The sequence below is a fragment of the Aptenodytes forsteri genome, unplaced genomic scaffold (assembly GCF_000699145.1).
Source record: "Aptenodytes forsteri isolate BGI_AS27 unplaced genomic scaffold, ASM69914v1 Scaffold80, whole genome shotgun sequence".
Classification (NCBI taxonomy): domain Eukaryota; kingdom Metazoa; phylum Chordata; class Aves; order Sphenisciformes; family Spheniscidae; genus Aptenodytes; species Aptenodytes forsteri.
Genome location: NW_008795026.1, coordinates 2,171,365 through 2,188,368, shown reverse-complemented (window position 1 = coordinate 2,188,368; position 17,004 = coordinate 2,171,365). Strand labels below are relative to the sequence as shown.

The 17,004-nt window shown below is 40.9% G+C and overlaps 1 protein-coding gene across 1 annotated transcript in view; it reads right to left on the bottom strand.

Moving 5' to 3' along the window:
* ADCYAP1R1 (ADCYAP receptor type I) overlaps positions 1–17,004 on the bottom strand; it is a 122,986-nt gene that overhangs the window by 74,361 nt on the left and 31,621 nt on the right. Inside the window, 1 exon segment of the mRNA XM_009275979.1 lies at positions 14,994–15,163. Coding sequence (XP_009274254.1) covers positions 14,994–15,163 — 170 coding nt within the window.

Here is a 17,004-nt window from a genome sequence, read left to right as displayed (position 1 = left end):
GTGTATTATTATTATTATCATTATTATTATTACATTGCATTTCAATTATTAAACTGTTCTTATCTCAATCCACAAGTTTTCACACTTTTACTCTTCCCATTCTCTCCCCCATCCCACTGGGTGGGGGAGAGTGAGCGAGCGGCTGTGTTGTGCTCAGTTGCCGGCTGAGGTTTAACTATGACAATACATTATTGGCTGGGAGGTGAGTCTGTTTGGATATTTCCGTATGACTTGAGGCTCAAAACTACCCATGTTAAAAGCAAAAGTGCCTCTAAACTACATGTTTACAGTATGGTGCAAGAGGTAGGTAATTACTTTGATTCATCTGTAAATCATTTATAAGACACTATGTATTCATCAAGCTGTCAAAATCATGAGTCTTCATGGCATTCAGGAGCAAAATTCAGAAATGCAAAGAGGAAGAAAGAACATTTATTTTAACTGAGATCAATCTGAAGTCTGGATGGCAATTTTCCTAAAATCTTTTCCTTTCCAACTATCTTGCAGAAATAATGCCTATATGTGAAAAAAATAAACAAAATCAAAAGCTGGCTTAGAATTGGACTCTAACATTCAATGTTCCTGTAGATATGAAATGAGGAAAAATAGATCATACATCAATAGGAGAGAAGGTATACTATCCTACTTCTGAAGTATCTGAAATTAACAAATTATCTTAAAATATATAGGCTGGTTGAATCAATTTTTTTTCCTCCTCCTTTTTTTTTTGCTATGGAGAAGACTACATGTCCACTTTAAGCAAACATTCTGCTTTCAGCCAGGTAACGTGAGATTAATTTCATCTTTAGACTTCAGCGTGGTATTGCTAAAGTATTCCTGCACCACAGAATAACCTATTTCTGCGGTGGAATTCATATTAGAAAATGAAATCTCAAACTGGAAAGCATAACAACAGCACAGGCCAAGTTCATTTTTTTCTAGTATAGCATGCAAAATTATTCTCTCTAGAATGAAACATTTCAACACATTAAGCTTTATGACACCCAAAACAAAACACGTGAGAAAAGTTCTTCTTTGCTTCATTTCTTTTACAAAAGGCTGGAAAACTGCATGAAATTGAGAGATCTCTCCCTTTTTCCTTTCCTGTTCCTTCTATTTCATAGGAGGAATTTGGGGAAGGAATTGCACATTTTCTATTCCTCCCTTTTGCCAGGAGCAAATTACTATGCACATTCTGAGCCAGCAGCGCTGGCTAGCAGCTCTTGGGCAAAGCCAAGGATCTCCCTTTCCCCACCTTCATCCTCCCTTGCCCAGAAACTAAAAAAAATACAAAGAATATTGGACATGCGGTTCCTGCTGCTTTGCTCTTCCAGTGATGGAAGAGGCCACGAGGTTCAGCAGATACTGCAGAGCTGTCTCCACTTTCTAAATCTCTTCAGCACCCTGCGGAGGAGATCAAGACCTGATCCATTGTAATTTCCACCAAAATAAAGGGTATAGCTTAAGCGTCTAATGAAGTAGAAATATGAAGAACTTTGTGGAAAAAATAGGGCTTAGTAAGGGCTCAGGGAGCTGATATTTAAGGTGTTATTACGCATGTAAGTTACTTTGCACTTCTACTTTTGAAGGTAAGTAAAACTGAGTTATCTCATTTTTGCCATGGTGAGAGGAGTATATACAGATATTTTTCTACCACTCAGCAGACGGAGTAGTTAATAACTTGTTATAGTACTGTAACTTGCTCATCTGTCTGAAGATGATTTAACTTACTGTTCTTCAGTTTTATTTTGCTGAGGAAAAATCAATATGCACAATCTGTCAGGAGTCGAAATTATTACACTTATTCAACTGCATATATTATTGAGTAGGCAGTTTCCTGTAATGAAGTTCTTGGCTTAAGTTTGTAAGGTGTATTAAGAAGTAGTGGATGTAGCTCAGAATAAGCTGAAACAAGAAAATAAATTGTACAGTGGGGCAATTTCAGTTATTGGCCACCTATGTGAGAATATCAGTGCTTGGTGAAGTCTCATCAGAAAAAACATTTCACAGTAAAGAACAGGCTAAGAAGACTCTTTTGAGTCTTTAGTCTAACAACACTTGATCCATGACTAGCGCTTTCCACGTGATCCTACAATACACGCAGATACCAAAAGGAGTGACTCTAAATGTGCAAGATGTGGTATGTCAGAATGTTCCTCCAGAAGCCAATACACTGGTGAAAAGGAAATGATTCTTAAGAGTGTACAGAAAAATCTTCCAATTGAGATTATTAATGGAAAGCCATTGGAGTGGGTTCTAACCCCTTCTTGTTCCCATCCCATTTACTGTTCTCCCACTAGCTGTCTAAGTACAGGCAACCATTCCCATTAACAAAGCAAGCAGTAACGGGCAAATGTGTTTACCAGAGTGGTATTCAACTGACCAACTGCCAACATCTACATTTGAATAGCCCTCAAAATTTTTGTAGTAATAGATAGAAACAGGCAATCGTATAGAACAATGTCTCTCATCTGAAAGCAGGCATTTGAAATAGGTCTGATGAGTCATTCCCTCAAAAAGCCAACTTTTGTCCATTGACCTGAAGGCAGCTTTGGGACAATAGCTGAGATAAAAATACCTATGGCATAGAAATCTCAAGTTCCATGAGAAAAACTCCATGCTGTCTCTCTTAAAAAAACCCCCAACCCTGATGATGTTCTCATCTTCATATCAAGGTACAAAATAACCAAGGACATTCAAACAATGCCACCTTCATAGCAGCTTCACAAAAGTCCCATTATATCCCAGAAAATAAGGTCCAACCAGTTCACTTCCCGGGCTGTGCCATTGCTAAGCCTGTTAAATCTATCTCTAATGAGAGACTGAATGAGGGATTGAATAGAAACAAGGCAGAAACGGAAGGACACTGCATGATGCTTAATGACTGTCATTGTCATCTCATGCAAGTGACGGACTGGGTGACCAGAGTCTCCATGTGTAAGTAAAAGGGGGAGTCTGGTCATGCTTCTCTGCAGCAGGTGCCAGGCTGGAGCGTTGTTTCCAGCTCACACTTCTCTTGGAAAAGCTTTGTGTGTTCCGCAAGTTCATAGCCCTGTCAGCTGATGAAAAAACAGCATCACACACTGTCTCTCTGCTCTAATGTCTCTGTTCCCCTTTGTGCTTTGTAAGAAGGAACGAGGATCCTGATTGTCATTACCAACAATAAGAAACATCATTACATATGGGGAGCTATTGTGGGGTAGAATGGGAATCGGCAGGTATATTACAGACCCTTCATCATATCACGATGATAAAACATATCCTTAACACAGCCAAGAATCCTACTTTCAGTCTGTATTGGTAGATCCTATTATATTCACTGGCCACACTTTATGAATTCATTAGCAACAGAAGCCCAAACCTGAGGAATTACAGAAAGGATCAACATTTGTATTTTGTCTTTATTAATTATTAGCTCATGTACCAGTATCTTCTACATCCTTCTAGGCTTTTACAAGCTGAAGCAGAGATTGTAAATTATTGCTGTATTGTCCTTTCCTTGCCTTTGGGTAATTCTATTAATACAACCTAATACAACTCTGTGGATGTGTGTGTACAGTAACCCTGTAGTTTCTCTGTTAAAAACAACTAAACATGTCTCTGTTAGTCAGTGCTCAGAATATTTAACGTTAGTATTTTTCTTTTCTCTGTCTCTATCACCAATGCAAATAGGTTGATTAACATCCTTCAGCAAACAAACCTTCCTTTATTTTTTTAAAGGACTCTTTTAGGAAACATGACTGGTTCTCTGCCTCTCTTTCCATTGAGATTCATAGAATTGTAGAATGGTTTGGATTGGAAGGGACCTTTAAAGATCATCTAGTCCAACGCCCCTGCAATGAGCAGGGACATCTTCAACTAGATCAGGTTGCTCAGAGCCCCGTCCAACCTGACCTGGAATGTTTCCAGGGATGGGGCATCCACCACCTCTCTGGGCAACCTGTGCCAGTGCTTCACCACCCTGATTCAGTGAGTCCTTTAGGTTCAGACTAAGAAACCTAAATATATATGTCTGTACGCAAACTGAGGTGGGCTTCATCTGCCTGAGTGCACGTCACTAGGGCCACCTGAGCTATTACCTGACCTCCTGCTTCTATTCCAATATTGTTACTCTAATAAGTCTGTGCTACATCCTCCAGCCCTGTGTGGGCTTCTCAGATACACAAGGTGTCTCAAATGGCGCTGGATATCTGTCTGTATACAATAAACCCCTTTCCCCAGTGTCTCAGCTTCCACTACAGTCCACGAAGTCAATATATTTACTGAAGCCCTGAAAGTAATTCCAGTGATAAAATGAAGAGATCTGTGGGTAATGATCTGCACTCAGAAATCTTCTGGTTTTCATCATTGATCATTGAGGGAGCCTGGCTGATTAACTTAGACTCAACATGGAATTTTTAGGTAGGTACATCAGGTATTTCCACTGTAAGGATTTAATTTATTTTCACGAAGATAGGTTTTTAGTGCAATTTGAGATGCTTCAGAGGATCAAGTTGCCAGTGCAGATAGACACAGACCTTCTGTAGGCCCCATGTCAGAATGTCTTGATACCCTAAGGAATCTAGAGACACTTGCTGTTTATGTGCACCTGAATCTGGTCCTAAAAATCTCCAAATTCCCTAATTCTCTTGCTTCAGGAACTTATTGGACACGAGAATACAATTTACATGCAAAGTCTAGGGTTCATTTAGGATTTCCCTGAAATGTAGTCACTGCCAGTGCAGAGAAATTCTAAGTCAATCAGAGCTGTCTTAATCCATCTAGTGATGGATACTGATGTTCCATCGCTAGAAGGATCCTAGAAACCAGTCAGCTGTGCCATTGATTCCAGCAAGAATCTAATTCACTCCCTTACTGCTGTGTTTTTCTCAGCGAGACTAACAATCTAAAGAAGCAATAAAGACTCGCTTTTGTCAGAAAATACAGCAGACAGCCACAGAATATGCCATGGGAATAGGAACAAAAGAACATTTTCACAGAATTACCTTTTAAAAGAATATCCAGTTGTCTGACACCTGACTCTCTCATTTTTACAGAAATATAGCATGTTTTTGGGACCTTCATAAAAAGACAGTTTGCATGCAAGGAATCACTTTAATTCAGCACTGAAATGTATCCGCTGCTGCAGAAGACTGCAGCAGCTGCCCGATGGGATACAGCACAAGCACACAGTTTTAAAGGAGCTGCAAAGATCTGATGAAAATCATACTAAAATCATAGATGGTCACTCAGTTATGATTCAGATGACACGTTAATGGTCTTTTGGGGATTTTTTCTGCCACGGTTCTATAGATATTAAAAAGCTAAATGACTGTAAATTGTCACAGCTTCCAGCTGTCCATGGCTCTGAAGATCCCGACAGACCACAGCAGCACAGGAAAGACCATCACTCATTTCATTGCATAAGCTTCACTGCTATTCACCGTTCATTTTTTAAACTGCGGTGACCTGGTATATCATGCTTGCAATTACATGCAATGCTCACAATTGCAGCTTGGGGCAACATGAATTAAAACAATCCCCCCGTCCCACAGGTAAAATCCATTGCAAATGCATCTACCACACTTTGCATTTGAAAATGGTCATTAAAAAACCAACCAACCAAACAAGCAAACAATCAAAACAAAAATCATACCCCAAAAGCAAGTAAATAAGTATATGGGGCAAACCCTCACTTCCTGATAGCCTCCGCAGAGACTGTAAAGGAGCTGCCCCTATTTATTCTGGATCAGTTTCCCGTTGCACATCGTGTGTGCCGTGTAGGGGAAGGTCAGAGTGGGCTTCTTGATACTATAGAACTCCGGCCAAAAAAAGAGAGGCGGTGCGGTTTAATGAACCAGCTGTCACCATAGAAACAAGGAACTCACAAGTGGAACTGTGTAAATAGTTGATATTTTGTTTCAATGGTTAAACAAAAAAAAAAAAAGAAAGAAAAACCATTCTGTTTAATTAAGTGAGTTTTCCTTCTTTTTGGCTGACATGAAACACAGACTTGGACAGGCAGATAGGAAATTTTATTTTACCTTTTTACTTTTAATTTTAACTTTCTTTATTTTTTAACCCCGATTAAATTTAAGTAGCAATACTTCTGAAACAATGTTCTGTCATGAAATGTCAATACATTTTTATTTTCCAAATTTGTTAATGGCCATTATTTTTTGGCCTAAATTATTTAAAAATTTAAACTAAACCTGCATTTTTCAATGACGGAACTGCTTGCAGAAAAATACTTTTATTTAGTCCTGCTCCCCGAAACTAACCTTATCCGAGTCAATATCTTATCCAGTTGCCTGGACAAATTCCACTCCACCTTTTATTTTCTTTTAACTTATGTTCCTCGGTTATTAAAGAAGGACTTCCTGACAATTCTGGAGATTACAAAAATAATAGCTTTGAAAGAACCAGGTAGGAATTATTACAATGAATATACTATGGGATGGGAATAGTAGCTCATGCTCATGCTTTGCAGTTAATGGTGTTTTTAGAGCTGTAGCCGTTAAATTCCAGTACTTTTCCTTCCCTTCATTTCCCATCTGAATGGAAGTCCAGCAAATGCTGAGAAGATGACCAAACTTAGATTTATTAGCAGGGCTTGCAAAGGAGGCAGTCCTCATTTAAACCACCAAACCAGTGCTGAATGTGTCGACGGATTGTGTTCATGCTGCCCAAGGAGATAATAGAAATTTCTGCTCCATTGCAGCAATTTTTGCATCTTTTCTCTGAGTCATCCTAACTGACCTTCCCAGGCTGATGGTCACCTCACCTAAGTTTTAACTATCTTAGAGAGTCCATATAGCTTAACTTGCTCTCCAGCTTCCCTCTTGAGTCAGTAGAGAGAAAAAGGCCATTCCAGAGAAGAAATTATCCCACAAATGTCAGGAACCCATAGCAGTTTGAAAGGCATAGCTCTAAGGAAGGACCCACAGCTCTTCAGTGGCTACTTAGACTTAGCTTAGACTAGACAATTGAGGTGTTAGTTACTGAAATCAAGAGAGACTAATCGCATCCCTGGAGACTAAACAGTGAATAAGAACTAGTAGGATTTGGGATTAAGACTCTTAGGACAGAAACTAAAGTATCCATATCTATCATATGTGCTGTAGAAAATCCATGGTAAAATACTGCTCTGGTACTGCATGGTGCACCTATGGCCCTACGCACTCCACTGATTTGCCATGGCTTAGCACTATGCCGTGGGTGGCACATGGCACTGAAGAGAAAGGGATAGTATATTAAGGAAAGGCTTTCGTGACACTGAGACACATAGGGTTACCAAAGACACTGTGATCCCCAATGAAGAATGGTACAGAGATCCCCAGTCTAATGGCAACCCAGCTAGATCTGGAAGCAAAAGCTGTAGGTTTGCACAAGCACAGCACTGCCCTGCAGCAAATTATTTCCTCTCCCAGGACCATGATCTCAGCTGAGAGTTACATTGCCAAATGAATATGCCTGCTCGGCTGGCATTAGTATGTGCATCTTCATATTATGTCCAGGGTACAATATGGATGGGTTTTTAATCCCTGTTACCAGGAATCCTTCACCAGTAAAATTATTGTTATTATACTATTTGTCTTCCCAGGCAGACCATATGTGTAAGCATAGCTTGGCTGTATATTATAGAAGGATAAGAAAGAAATATGCTAGAGGCTTTTCCTAGAAATAAGAACATACCAGTGATTCACCCGTCAGAGTTTTGTCCCGTCTCCAGCTGTAACTGGCAAGAAACTTTTCTGTAGATCATTCCAGAGCAGCTTGTCTGTGACACAGCACCCTTTCTTTCCCCTGCCACAGCTGATCCCGAACTTTTTCAATGACAATGCACTTCCAGGCTTTCAGCTTCACTAATGTGACTGAATTCACGGTAGGCTCCCAACATCCTTTTTAGCTGCTGCTGCTGCGTTTGGGAACAAGATTCCTTCTAGAGCCTGCAGCTTGGTTTATACCGGGATTGTGAAGGTTTAGTTCATTCCAGTACTGCTACATTATTATCAATAGAATTCATACCATCTAACTTCATAATGATTGTCCATAATGATTGCTTTAATAGGCAATGGAGAGAAATGGGCACTTGTCATACAGTCTTCTCAACGTAAGATGGATGTGTAAAATAGGACAAGTTTAAGTCCTGTAAGTACTTGTAAGTGTAAGTGACTTCTAAGTACTTATTTTGGTCTATTGACTATAAACGCACTCTAAATAACTAGCATTAATAAAGGCCTCTGTACTTTATACAACCATATTTAGGTGACATGAATCCATCCATTGTATCTGATGAACAGATTTCTAAAAAGCCTGTTGATAAACTCAGAGGCATTCAGCAAAGAGCTAAAGAAAGAGTCAATGCTTGGAAAACAGAGATTAGGGAAGCTTTTTTTCTTGCATTTGCCTGAGAAAGAGTAAAGCTTGATCACAGCTCGGGTACCAAGGATTGCACAGGTGTCTTGTTCAGATAGAGACCTCTACAGTATAGATGTCTTAAATGAGCACGGATCCTAACCCTGGTAACACATGATCCCTATCTTCTACCTTGAAATTCTTGCTTGCTTCTATCATCTCTAACATAAGGTTAGTAGAAGACACTTTATGCAGTGTGATATGGATAAATCCATTAGCACAAAAAAGCATCTTTGACCTAAGACAGATGTATTCAAGCAGACCAAAGCTATCTAAGTATCCTGGCTCAAATAGGAGTTAAGTAGAAAACATTTAGGTGTAGAGACATATTCTTAGCTATATCCTCCCAACTCTAGGAATTCAATAGCTTTTAAAAACTGAGTGTGGGAAGAACAATCCTAGTCCTATTGTTCTTGTGCACAGCTGCATCAGTAAAGGAGACACATGCACACATACACAGGCACACAATGAAATAATGTCTTCCCAGTGGTGCCAATGGAAATAAAAGCAGATAATTAAAAGGCTCTGAGAGAACAGGAGGCTGATGAGACACCCAATGAAAATCTGAAACTAAAAAAAAACCTGCTCCATCGTCATATGAAGTTGGAAACATTTTCCAAAGTCTACTGTGATTTTCTCTCTCATTGCATTACCGCCATTACCTTCTAATTACCACCTCCTACCCCCTTGGCACCCTTACCAGTTTCTTTCCTGTTGATTTACAGGGTAACTTGCTGATAGGATTCCTCTTAACAAAGATCATTGTAGGCATCGCATCCCTGCAAATACTTATTTCATTTGAATTTTTTGACTTGCCTGGCAATGCTACTGCCCTTCAACATTTTTCAGAGGAAGGACAGGAGTAATGGGACCAGCTAACTAGGACTACAAGTTAAAGATTAATTTGACAGTGAGTCATGAACCACATAATCACCAATGAGTCCTCATCACTTCTATTTCTATTCAAATTCTTGCATTGTGTTCACTATTATCATACCATGGCTCATTCCAGATTAGTCCATTTTAGGCACTATAAACATTAAATCAGAGGCCCAAATCTGCAGATCACCCAAGGAACTCCCCCACCATTTGAGAACGAGCCACATTCAAAGGACAAGTCTGGAATATCAAGTTCCAACAGTGGAAAGCAAGACAAGTAACAGGCTGGGAAAAGTCTATCATGTGAATCTGCAGCTGGAGAAATGTTCATCAGCAGGGCTCTTTCCAGCATGGGATTTCTCTGAGTGGCATATTTCCTGGCTGTGATCTTGTGCTCCCATACACAGTATCAGATACAACTGGTCAGTAGATCCCAGATCAAGCCAGACAAATGTGTAAGGCCCTTGGAGTTACCTCTAGGTGAGATACAAGCCCACCAGGAAGCAGAAAACAGCTGGGAGACTCTCTCTGTCAGCGCATGCATGAGGCAAGTGTGAATGTGCAGGCTGCTGAACACCTGCCTGTCTTCTGAGGTCACCACTCAAGGAAGCATTGATTGCAAAACTTGCTCACACAAGTATAAGCAGATCTACTGCAGTTAAGTATGTGGGTGGTATGAAGAAGACACCTAAATATCAAAACATCCCATGGTAAAAACCATGGTCCAGACTTTTTCGAGTAATCCAGTCCTCTAGCATGACCTAGTCAGTATAACACAGCCAGATGCTAAAGGTAGGAACTTTCTGATAAAATGTAGACATCTACAGTGTAAATATATATAGCTGAGATGGTCATCCTTACTTCCATATACGTCTGTAGAGAAAAAAAAGGCATCATCTAATCTACTTTGAGGATGAAATGAATAATGTCTCAGGCTCTACTTATTAGATATCCAGAGCTACAAAATAAGCAAGGTGACTTGCTCATTTGTAGTGTAGATGCATTTGCAGGCATCAACATTTAATTAGATGAATCCTACGCTGAGTGTACGTGACCCAAGAAACTGTCATTCAGCATCTGAGTAACGCCTGTGCCATTCTTTCCTAGCCCCAGGGTTGGGAACAGGTCAACAAGTCTGGATGGGAAAAAATAAAATGAAAAAGGGTGCGTATGGATCAGCAGTGAGCGTTATCAATTCTTATCAGGCAGAAAGTCCCTTGAGGACTGCTGACACCTAGAAGAGGGTCCAACAGGAACTGAACAGGGACAAAACCTCAAACAACAGAGATTGGAAACACTGATGTAAGAAGTAGCCTGGCTCCACTGCCTGGAGAAGTCGAGTATGAAGTAATCATTCCCACCCCTCTTTTCTTTTTTGCCTTTGTCTTTCATTATTTCACTTTGTAACTTTAATTCTGTCTCCAGAACAAAGGAGTCAGATGCTGGGTCCTGCTGAGATTTCCTTTTCTTCAAATTCTCTTTTTCATTCAGGCTGTAGGTGATGGTTGAACAGGGATGGACACACAGGGTCAGCACATGCTCCTTATTTCTTCTTACATAAAGGCTCCTGAAGAATTTAAAGCATTTAAGAGAAAGAAGCTATCATAAACCCCATGGGAAAAAAACCCAAAAAACAACCAACCAAACAGAAAATCTCAAGGCAATCATTGTCTCTGAAGTATTATAGGCATTACACAGCAGCAGAAGGAGGGAAAACAGTGCTGTGAAGAATAAAACAGTAATGAGCATAACAGCTGGGCATGAGAGGTAGAGGGGGAGGAAAAGGGGAAAATATCAGAGCGCTGACAAGTCAGGGCTGGATGCTTTCCATAGTATAGTGCCAGCCTTGCTTTTCAAGACCTGTGGTTGCAGTTGCAGCATCAACATTGTGCTTGTGTTGGACCTCACCCAGAGGAGCTCTGGGGAACCACTTAGTTTATGTCTGTGTTCACAGATGCTGAACACAGCAAGGGGGCAAAGCAAAGGCAGGAGAGTTGAATTATTGCAAAATGTAGGAACCCATAAGATGTTCTTCCTCCTTTGACTTTGAAGTGCATTGCTTTCCATGCAGTACTTTTAGGCAGGAGAAATATCAGTGCAGAACACAAGGTCTCTGAACAGGAGCAGAGAACCTACTATTACCGTTGTTATTTTTTGCACCATGTGGGCACCTTGGAGTAGGATTCATGATCTGTAATGTTATTGTTCCAGATACTGTGGAAATACAGATCACAAAGACTGTTCATGTCCCAGATTCAAGTTTTTTATGTGATCATTTGACTTTGTGTCACCTGCAACAGAATGTGGAGGTACCTTGCTTACAGAGGTTACTGTAGTTCAGCTGATTTGGAGGATTTTTTTAAGACACAGTAACTTGAACACGTGCCTGAGCCTCTAGAGACTCTAAATAAACTCACAATCCCATTTTATACCCTGCAGCCCCTCTGAGGAGAAATAAATCCTCAGAAAATTTATATATTGAATCGTTCTATGGAAATTTGCATGCAGAAATAATCAGAAGTGGGAAGAGGTAGTTTTATGCTTCTCCTTGCTCTTGAATAAACAGAAGTTTACTCATCAGCCAGGAGGGATTTCTTCCTTCTTTCAGCTGTTTCTGACAAGCAAGGGAGTTATTTCCTATGTTTCTCTTTCTTTGAAAGGAAACAAGCTAATAACATATTTCTCCACTACCTGCCATCATTAGTAAATCTTACTGCTACAGATGAATAACAAAAACCAAATGTTGGGCAATTTTCACTTCTCCCGGGTGAAAAACAGGTTGTCTGCAGCAGGTGAAAATTGAGAGGAATCAACACACTGCAAATATGACTGCTTAATTTATGGGCAGTTACTACTTCTTCAGGGAGTTTTGTAACGAAACTTTTCCAAACAATGCTTGATAACTTAACCTAAAAGCCAGGTTCAGCTGTGGCGAATAGTGCTCCATTCCAGTAACAGACCAGGGGCAAAAGTGCTTTTGGAGAAAATGGATACTTGTGGTATTTTCCCAAATATTGCAGGGTGTGAATTCACCATGCGTGGAGTATCCCATGTTTGTACACCTCTTGTTAGTGGGCAGCAATAAGGTGTCATTCAAAACAGAGTTAAGTAGTATCTCAACGGCATTGAGCAAACACTGAGAAGGTGGTAGAGCTCTGTTGACATCCCATCCTTTAACTATGGAGATAAGGCTTTGTTGGGAATGAGGGTGGCAGGATCTGGCTTGAAATAAGTATCATGTAATGAAAGGTGAGTCTGGAAGGTCAGGACTTAACGGGGACAGAGTGGAATGCTATAGTCCCAGGGGTGAAATGAAATATATGTAAAACGTGTCTACAATAATTTAAAAAATGTAGAGAGAAAGGGCAACAAACAGGATCCATGGAATGAAATGGCTTTCAAACAAGAAATACGCCAGAATTCTTCACTGGAAAATAAATGTCCTTGAAGGGATGTGACTTCTTTACCCAAAGCCACGTAAACTGTGGAACTTGTTGCTAGAGGATGTGGGGAACAACTAAAAGATGCACAGTGAGCCTGGGAAAAGCTTTACAGTGGTTCAACACAAAAATATTGGGTGAACAGAATAAAAAGCAGCTGGGTTCTGCTGCTGAGCTAGTGCTTGAAAGGATTCAGTCCCTTCCTGCCTGAGTGGGTGATACATTTTAATCACATTGAGATGCAAAAGCCTTTCCAATGGCTCTGGACCTTCTGTATCTCTGAGCTGTGCTCTTTGAATTTGGAGCAGGCGGGGGGGAGGAGTTCAGTCTGAATAGTCCCCCAACTACCAGGGTTATTCTGGATTTGAGTGATAAAGAACAAACTAGCTGGTGAAATAGTCTCTTTTGACCTGGGAAAATCTATGAATTCTTGAATCCAAATAATAGCCATTGCATAATCGTAAGAAGTAAGGCTCATGGTCAGCTTTTGACATCATTCTGGGGGTAGGGGAGAAGAAACAGCTTTTTTCCCTTTTGTCTTTGCTTATGCCATTTCTGGACCAGGGAGTGTCGTGGTTTAACCTCAGCCGGCAACCAAGCACCACCCAGCCGCTCGCTCACTCTCCCCCACCCAGTGGGATGGGGGAGAGAATTGGAAGGGGAAAAGTGAGAAAACTCGCGGGTTGAGATAAAGGCAGTTTAATAGGGAAAGCAAAAGCCACGCACACAAGCAAAGCAAAACAAGGAATTCACTCACTCCTTCCCATGGGCAGGCAGGTGTTCAGCCATCCCCAGGACAGCAGGGCTCCATCACGCGTAACGGTGACTTGGGGAGACAAACGCCATCACTCCAAACGTCCCCCCCTTCCTCCTTCTTCCCCCAGTTTATATACTGAGCATGACGTCCCATGGTATGGAATGTCCCTTTGGCCAGCTGGGGTCAGCTGTCCTGGCCGTGCCCCCTCCCAGCTTCTTGTGCACCTCCAGCCTGCTCAGTCGGTAGAGCATGGGAAGCTGAAAAGTCCTTGACTAGTGTAAGCACTGCTCAGCAACAACTAAAACATCGGTGCGTTATCAACATTGTTCTCCTCCTAAATCCAAAACACAGCACTGTACCAGCTACTAGGAAGGAAATTAAGTCTACCCCTGCCGAAACCAGGACAGGGAGGAATTGGGAAGCTCTTCTGTAATGCACAAAGAGGGTCTCAAAAACACATCCCTGGGCTGAAATGAACTGCCTGAAGTACATGCTTTCCGCAGTTCCACCAAACCACACAGTTCATTTGCCCAAAGCTGGGAAGCAGAACAAAAATGAGCTTATGTGTGAGATGAATAACAGGACTCTGATGGAAATACTCCTAGGAGCTAAAATGCAGGAATGGCTTGCTTCGGAGGATGCTCTGGTAACACAGAGATCTGCATCCTGCCCTCCCTTGCTTCTGGGCTAAAATATATGGTGAGGAAAAGGGGAAAGAAATCTCCCGTCTTTTATCACACGCACAATGTGTTTTATCCGCTTTTCTCTGCAGTTTTACCAATTCTAGTCACAGTAGAAACAGTTTGGACAGGACTCAGAAAATAGATCCTGATTTCCAATTAGTTTCTTTGTCATTCTTTGCCTTTCTCTCACTGGTGCTGGACATAGGCAGCTCCTGCTGCAGTCAGCGGGAAATGAGACAGGATATTAAACTATCAATTTCTTCTTTGCTTGCTGCCTCAGTTTCTTATCTCAGCAATAGCACAAGTATTCTTTATCAAGATTATGGTCATAACAATGTTAATCCCTGTAAAGGTCTTCAGATCATGTGAGAAAGAGGCACAAATTATTACTGAACTGATGAGGGGGAATGAGCTGTTACAGAACAGACCAGTGATGCACTTAGTCTTATGTCCAGCCCCCAATAGCTGTTGCCGCCTGCACCAGCAGAAGACATAAACGCTATCAAGGCCTTTCCAGGCACACTGTTTTGTTTTTTTTTTTCTTTCTTTTTTTTTTTTCTTTTGGGATTAATTTTGTAGATGTATGTCACTGCACCACCTCAAGTACAGAAGCAAATTCCTGATCTCTGATAATAACCAGCAATTGTTCTGGTACCTCTCCATTGATTGATTTTTTTTGTCCTTATAATGTTTCTCTAAGCTCATTCAGCTGCAGTGACCACACCTCTTACAGTAAGGTGTTTGCATTGACATCGCTGGAAACCCCTGCAGACACGACAGGAAAGGTTTAGAAACCATCAGTTCAGTGTACAGGATCTATCCCAAGCTGAAACTCACCTGGAGAAGAGTCATTGAGAGGGTTCAGGGCAGCTGCCCTCCGTATCTTCTCCAGACAAGTCTCTTGCTCCTTTTTAATGATGCAGTTGGAATGGGTTGCTGTAACCTGAAATGTGGGGAAAAAAATGTGGAGAAAGAACAGTTACAAACTTAAAATAGCTAGTGACTTTCTGATGAAACATCAGTAAGTTTTGAGGTCTCGTTCCAAAAAGAAAGAAAAACATCCTTAGAAGATGAGAGAAAACTCAACAAACTTCTTTTTTTTCTCTCCCCCCCTCCCTCCCCCCGAAGGCTGAAGGCCAAACTATGGAATTATAATGCTTATAAATTGTTTGGGGCTTTTATGTTTTTATGTTACACTGTCCAAGTGTAATTTCTAATGTGTTTGCTTTATTTTATTGTATTCCTTCCTCATATAAGGCTGAAGCAAAACTCCCTCTAAATAGAGAAATAATTTAAAGAGGAATCAGAAATCAACTGAGGCTCAGTTCGATCTTCCACCAGTTTCTTATGAGTCTTGCACAATCCATTAACCTCACTCAGGACTCAAAACTAAATTAAAAGCTCTTTCTCTTAGTCTTTCACCCTGTCCATTCCTTAATGTTTCCTTCTTCCTGTATTCCCAGTGAATACAAGGCTACTTTCTTGCCAAAAAAGAATGCAATGCCAATTAAACTGAGATGACTTGATCCAAATCTTTTCTTTTTCTTTTTTCTTTTTTTTTTTTTTTCCCCTATCTTTAAGGCTGTAAGGCAGCCTGCTACAAGGAAAAAAGTGGGGGATAAAAAAAAAAGAAAAAAAGAAAAAAAAAGATAAATGAGTCTGTAACAGGAACATTGCAGCCAACAGAATGCAGGCAATCCCAAAGCAGCAACAAAATAAGAATGGGACCCATTCCCAGAAATCAATACAAAATTTCATTCCTGTGGTAGAAAGTGGCCAGGGGATATCAGTTCAGGGGAAATACAATCTCAGGTTTCATTAGACCATTTTATAGGGGTACCGCTAAGGTTCAAATCACACTCTGTGGCAAGCACCATGAAAATCAGTGCACTGGTTGAAGATAGGATAGGTCACCCTGGTTCTCTGCAAGCAGCTTTGCTGTTTCATGTTTCCCATCCCGTTTCCTTCACTCTTGACGATGGAGAACTACAGAGGAAGTAGAGTGCACCTGCCAAGTGGTCTGTTTTCCCTTACCTGCTAAGTAAGAACAAGCAAAGAGGGAAAGCAACACCTGAATTCCATCTGCTTCAGTTTATTTTTGGAGCCCTATCTGCACAGGTCAACTTTACTTCCCTCACATCCCAGTAGAGGGAATGGAGTGAACAGTTTGGGTCACTAATGCATCGAACTGCCACCACACACTCAATACACACAGTAAATCCCAAGGCACACGTAATCCTAGTCTGGTGGTGCTTGTGTTGTGCTTTTGTGTGTGCTAGGAGGCAGGGAGCCATTTGCACACTTTTGATGTTGTAACAGTTACAAGCCATCACCCCTATTTCAAAGACGGAGGGTTTCCTAATGAACCTCTACTTTACTAGCTTTACTCACCATTTGTAGGAACTGATAATGCTACAGTTTCATCTCCAAGATCCCAGTAATAAATTTCAGTTATTTTCGCCGTGGGATACACCAGGCATAACCATATTAGATTTGTTTATCTTCAAAACAAACACTGTTCTGCTCTAGGGGCTCCCAAGGGCCTGGAAAATGTATATTATCACAGACCTCTGGGATCTCCCAAGAACATAAGGGCTTTCGCTACATCATCCCCTAAACCTCACCAAAGATTGAGAAAATTGCATTGGCTGACATTCAAGTTCTTAGAATATCTTTTAAAAAAAGAGAAATAGCAAGTAAATCAGGCTTCTGCTGCTAGTACTGGTTTGCTCTCCACAGTTGCCCAGGTCTGAAAGGAGTGTCCAGGGGTTGTCTCAGTACCTGAACGTGGCAGTTTCTACACAGTTCAGTACATGCAGATTAGAAAAACTGTCATATAATAATAATA